Source organism: Patagioenas fasciata, chromosome 2, assembly GCF_037038585.1.
Source record: "Patagioenas fasciata isolate bPatFas1 chromosome 2, bPatFas1.hap1, whole genome shotgun sequence".
In the NCBI taxonomy this organism is placed as follows: Eukaryota; Metazoa; Chordata; class Aves; order Columbiformes; family Columbidae; genus Patagioenas; species Patagioenas fasciata.
In genome coordinates this window covers 5,074,062-5,080,061 of record NC_092521.1, presented here as the reverse complement: position 1 = coordinate 5,080,061, position 6,000 = coordinate 5,074,062, and the positions used below count along the sequence as shown (strand labels likewise).

At 51.5% G+C, this 6,000-nt stretch overlaps 1 protein-coding gene across 2 annotated transcripts in view; it reads right to left on the bottom strand.

Annotated features, from left to right (window-relative positions):
* Nucleotides 1–329: 329 nt before the first annotated feature.
* The window catches only part of PTP4A3 (protein tyrosine phosphatase 4A3), a 48,933-nt gene continuing 43,262 nt past the window's right edge, over nt 330–6,000 (bottom strand). For both annotated transcript variants that reach the window (XM_065830659.2, XM_071803763.1), the window contains exons 5-6: nt 5,528–5,602; nt 330–5,066 (exon numbers count right to left, since the gene is read on the bottom strand). In XM_065830659.2, the coding sequence (XP_065686731.1) occupies nt 4,949–5,066; nt 5,528–5,602 (193 nt within the window). In that variant the 3' untranslated portion in view covers nt 330–4,948. The remainder of the gene's footprint in view (nt 5,067–5,527; nt 5,603–6,000) is intronic.

Here is a 6,000-nt window from a genome sequence, read left to right as displayed (position 1 = left end):
CCCAGCTCTCTCTGTCTCTCCTCATAAAGATGCTCCAGACCCCTCAGCATCTTCGTAGCCACTGGACTCCCTCCAGTAATTCCTTGTCCTTCTTAAGCTGGGGAGTCCAGAACTGGATGCAGCTCTCCCATGGAATGGGTGGGGAATGTGGCCAGGACACATTTGGGATGGGACGGGAGTGGGCTGAGGTCTCCAGCCAAGGGGAGGTAGCAGGACCCTGACCACCCCCCCATGCACCCTCCACCGTCCCTTGGCCAGAATTTGGCTCTGCCATTGTCACCTTCATCTCATCAACTCCCCCCTTAGCAGCACCGCAGCACACAGGGATGTACAAAACAGTGAACGCTTTTTATTTCGCTGCTGGAGTGAAACTGCCATAATTTCTCATAAAACTCAAAAAAAAAAAAAAGTGATTACTAAAAGGCATACATTTTTTTTTTTCCTTTTTACACAAGATGTAAGTAAACAGACAAGTTTCTTTTTTTTAAAAAAGGTTATAAAGTGTCAAGATCCTATACCTCATCTGCATATTCAAAGTGATGCCATCTGATACAAAAAGCATTGGGTATAATAACTTAGCTATGGCTCAGACCAAAAAAAAACAACAACAAAAAGTAATCTGGGCTTAATCTACATACTACGACGAGTTAAAAAGGAAAACACGCAATGCTTTGTTGCACAGAAAGGAACAGGAGGGAAGTCAAGAGTTCATTGGGAGATCAGCATCTAAAGGGAAGCCCAGCGCAGCAAAACAACCCGAAACAAACCCCCCGAGCAGAGAAGCCAGCTACGTTTTGATTCCACCAGCCAGAATTCCATCCAAATCCACCCCCCGAACTGCACCTGCCCAGCCCGCGGGAAGCAAATGAGATATAAGATCCTGGAAACCGCATGGAAGTCATGAATCTCCCTGTGTGCTTTCCCACTGGGACTAATAAAAAATGAACAAAACCAATGAAAATTTAAAGAAAAAAAAAGAAAGAAAGAAGAAAGTGACTTGTTCTATTGTAGATCGAGCAAGACTCAGCATCCTCGGGAAATCTGTTACTCATAATCCTCCTCATCCGCAGCTCTCAGCCCATTACCACAGTGTCAGCCTTATTGCAAGACTCATCATGTGAATTTAAAAATGTAAAGTCTTTAAATACACACCACCAGACCATCTTTCAATAAAAAGCTGGCCATTTGTGATGGCCTCATTGCCTTCCTCCCACCGCTGTCCCCACCACGCGCTCCATCCGACTGGCAAACATGGAGAACAGAAGGGACACAAAAGCCTCCTAAGGGTGTGAGGACACAACTATGAGTTCTTGCTCAGATTTATTCCCCCACACGAGGTTCAGCCATGATTGATTCCTGGGCAAAACCTACAAGCTCTTGGTTGGATGGTAAGAGCATCTCTTTGTCATCTCTTGGGTCTCCAAAGCTCTTGCTACCAGTTTGGAGCACTGTCCCTGCAAACTATGGAGAGATGGTGGGTTTCCATAGAGAGGGTGAGTGAGATGGATAGGGGTGAGAAGGTATAAAACACAGTTTGTACCTCTGCTTCTGCAGATAAGGTGGTTGGTTTGCAGCCAAAGCCATGGGGGTGTCTGTTCCCTATGACCCAATGGAGACAACTGGAGCAGTAAGTCAGCAAATACATCGGATTTTTAAGGCTCTCCTTTCAACATTTTGGCATCCAAGATGAAATGAGGATTACTGTACAAGGAGAGATCCCCAAACCAGCCCAAAACATGAGCCCTTGGCTGCTTAGGCCTTGCTCTGGTGCTATGTGCCTACTGGGTTCCAACCTTCCCTCTTCCCCAACTGTCCCAAGATTTTTGTGATGGAACTGGGCTCTTTTTTAAAATTCCCAACCCCAAACCCAGTTGGATGACCCCAGCCCATTATGTTTCCATAACCTTCTCTACGTTGAAACATCAAGGAGCTGGTACCTCAGACAGAGGAGTCCAAATCTATATAAAAAAAATCCCAAATATTCGGCAGTCCAACCCAGACTAACTTTGGAGTGGGTGCAAACCCTCCATGCAAGGACAGGAGCTCTTGGGCTGCTGAGGTGTCCTGTGCATGGAGCAGCACATGGGAGACGACAGCAAATTCCAGACAGTGGAAAGACATAGATAAAAACAAGAAAAAACAAAGAAATTGAGGACAAGCAGCATGATTTGGGTTTGGTTTTTTTGCAGTGACTCACAAAACTGAAGAGTATCAAGATGCCGCTCTGCCAGCTCGAGGCACTCAGGATTTGGCCACGTGGATTGTACCAGGTCAAGGAGTTCTCTTACACTAGAAGTTCTATTTTTAAGGTGGTTGGGTTGATGCTACATAAAGTGAAGGAGCACCGCAAACTCCTCGTGTTTCCCCCAGACAAGCCCAGCAAGCTGAAATTTGAGTGTACTCTCAGCAGAGTGCAGCACCAAGCACTTCTGTGAGCACTTCCACCATCAAACCCTACATGGAGGAGGTGATGAGTTCCTGTGGCCAATGGAGGCTTGAATTCAAGCCCTGATGTCCCCATCCTGATCCCAGCTCCAAAACATTGTGGCTGAAACCCTGGATCCCTTGCAATCTGCCAATGTGATGCTCCCACAAGCATGGGCGAGCAAAATATTTCTCCTCTTGCCAGGGTAGAAACATCTCCAAGCCTACAAAGCAACAACTCCCACCGCTTTATCCTAAACTCTTTGCAAGTCGTGGCACAGCCTGTTGTGACCGGAGAGCACATGGGATGAGGTCTCCTGGCTAAGAGAGACTGGGGTTGTTCCCATCGCAATGCTGAGCTACCTCCTACCACCCCTGGGGATGAAGCAGCACCTGTTTGAGCAGCAGGAGGACACAACGGGACAGGATGGGGATGGTGAACCCACCCAAGAGAACTGCTGCGATACAGGATCAGGTCTTTTTATCAACCCAGTTTCCCACCGTTCCCAAACTAACGCAGAACCTTCAACCACCACCACCTTCCCCACGAGACATAGGAATCAACAGCCTGAAATGGGGAAGGAGAAACTCAAGGAATCGAACGCCGTGCCCTCACGTGGGGGCTTGGACAGGCACGAGGTGTGCAGTATGACAGCTCCAGGGCCACGCGTGGAGGGTCTCCACTTTGCTTGGAACCACAGCCCATCCCGTGGGATGACCATCCCTGCTGTGCAGTGGGGCTTGGCTCCCATCGGGAGAGGAGGAATGGCGCTGCAAACGGCTCCAAGCTCCTCCTCTGCCTGTGCGTGGTGGCATGAAGCCATCCCCTACCCTTTTGTAGGTACTGAAGGTGTCTAACCAGCCTTCCTCACCACTTATCCTAAGAGATGAACCCTCTGAAGCAAATATCTCTGGACACTATGTTTTGGAAGGCACACAAACCTCTGGAGATACCTAACACAGCGCTCTGAAGGCATGTCAAGTGGGGTAGCCTAAGACCATGAGATGCTGGATGACTACCCTTGTGCCACCATCTGCGATCCTCTGCAGCTGAGGAGGTGAGCAGCAGCGAGCCCAAAGGATACCTGGAGCATCCCTTGGGCCACAAGTTCGCCCTGGTGACAACGGATGGCAACCAGCTATGACCCAGTGCTGGGGATCGGTCTGGGGTCCATGGGTCATCTCCCCGGCTCCACTGGGCAGGGATGGGAGAAAGAAAGTTCAGAGGACGTGCAGAAGACAAACAGGTTTGTGGGCTTTTTTAAGTTTGTTTTTTTTTTTTTCTTTAATTAGCAAATTTCGTCTTATCGTTGTCAAAAGAAAAAACACCCCCACACCCCTTACGTGCCCACCGCTCCAGCTGCTGCAAGCGTTCAAAAGGCAGAAAGTTGAGAGATGTTTAATGTCCTGGCTTGGGGGCAGCTCTGAGTCCACCCCACCAGGGCACGTGCCAGGGGGGGGTTTGGGGTGCCAGGCGCCACATTATAGATTTGGGAAAGGCAGGTGCAAAATTTGGTGATGTGCTCTTGCCATGAGCATCCAAAATCCCCCAGGAAAGCTGCAGCCCAGCCCCTTGGCCAGCAAAAGCAGCAGTGGAGGACACAGATGTGCCCCAAGATGCACATTGAATTCCCAGGGTGCTGCAGCCAGAACCAGGGGTTGTGCCACGGCTTGGTGATGGGGACACGGCAGGAGAGAACCCACCAGCCTGTGTATTGAATTTGGAAGCTATAAATAAAGAGTACCCCACACTTTGGGGGACCAAGTGCTGCCCCTGCACCCTGGCAAAGCTGGGTGCCCCAAAGCCCCACCACGGTCCCCAAATTTCCCAGCGCCTCGGCCTTTGCTCCAGTGAGCCCCCAATGAGCCCCACCTGTAGCATCCCAGTTGGCATCAAGGCAACAGGGAGATGGGGAGGCGGGAGAGGAGCCAGGAGAGAGGGAATGGTGCTGGGGAGGGAATTAGCTCAGCCCTTCCTGTGGCCACAGGGCCAGCACCAAGCTACAAGCCTCCTTCACCTCTCCCTACCATCACCATCCTCCCCCCGGAGGCCACTGTGCCATCCCCACCTCCGTTCCCGTTGCTGCAGCCCTTATTTATAGGGAAGAGGTGGGAAAGGTTTTTTCTGGGGGTGCTCCAGCCCTCCTGCTCCCCATTCCTTCTCAGCTGGCACAGCCCTGCCTGCATCACCCCAAACCAAGCACCATCTCTTTCAGTGCAACGAGACGGGAAAGGGGGGAGGAGGAGGAGGAGGAGGAAGGCGATGAAGAACCATCACGTGAGCTCATTGCCTGCTAACACCTCGTGGATGTAGCTGGAGAGAGCAGCCTTTTTTTGGGGATCCGGTACAACCGTGCTATGGGTGCTGGAACACGCTGGTGGTCCTCCATGTCCCCCCACCCCAGCCCTGTCAGTGGGGTGACATGTGGGGTGCATGGGGCTGGGCGAGGGGGTGGAGGGGGTGGGATGCGCGCGAGTGCCCGGGGTGTCTGTGTGCACGGATTTTGGCAAGAGGTCATTGAGGTTACATGATGCAGCATTTGTTCTTGTGGTTATGAGGGTCCTTAAATCGGAGTCTCTGCTTTGGTCGGTATTTTTCCAAGTACGTCAGCTGCTTGCTGTTGATGGCTCCTCTGCGCTTCCTATAGGAACAGAGAAGAGCCAGCAGAGTCAGTGGTGTGGCAGAAGACCTCCCCACCCCAAACCCGTCCTTGTTCGGGTGCTGAACACCCATGCCTAGAGCAAGAAGGGATTTTGGATGCTGCAGCTGTGTGCATCCTCTGGGAATGGAGAGAAGCACCAACCCCAGCAACTTTTCTTGCTTATCCACCCCACAAGTCTTAGAACACGGAGAGAAAGCGAAGAAACACATGGAGAGGTTGCCGAAAGTGGGGTGCCTACCAAAATCTCCCCAACGATGCTCCCAGACACCTCCCCAGCATCCCACAGCCTTGATGCAAAGGCAGAGGGTGCTTGGTGCTGCCCCCCCGTTTTTCAGTGCCATAATAAGAGAAAAGCAACCCTGGTGCCCCAAAAGACACCCAGAGGCACACCAGATCCCTCCGTTCCAGATCCCCCAACACCGATACACCGCTCGACTTACTGTCGGATGAACTGGATGGCGTCTTCGTACTTCATCCCGCTCTCAATCAAGGCCAGCGCGACGAGGACAGGAGCACTGAAAGGCAACAGCAGAGGCGGTCACTCCCCAGCCACGTGGCCCAGGGGCTGACACTCCATCGTGGGGCGGGGGGGACATGCCGTGGGGCTGTATGGGTGGCATTGCGGGCAATCACCAGCGCTGGCTTTTCGTTTGTAATTTCTTGTCATTTGGGTGCAAGCGCTGTCCCAAGGAGTGGCTGATTTTGGGGAAGAAACCCCCAGGATGGGTCTGGAAGTTGTTTATTATGTAGAATGTCCTGAGTTGGAAGGGACCCACAAGGTTCATCAAGTCCCAACTCTTGGATCATCGAGTCCAACTCCTGAGCTATTTGCTGCTCTTCTAATGAGCATGAGGACATTGGAGGCAAATCTATGGGAAAAGTGGACGTAAATCCACATGCAAAACCTGACCTA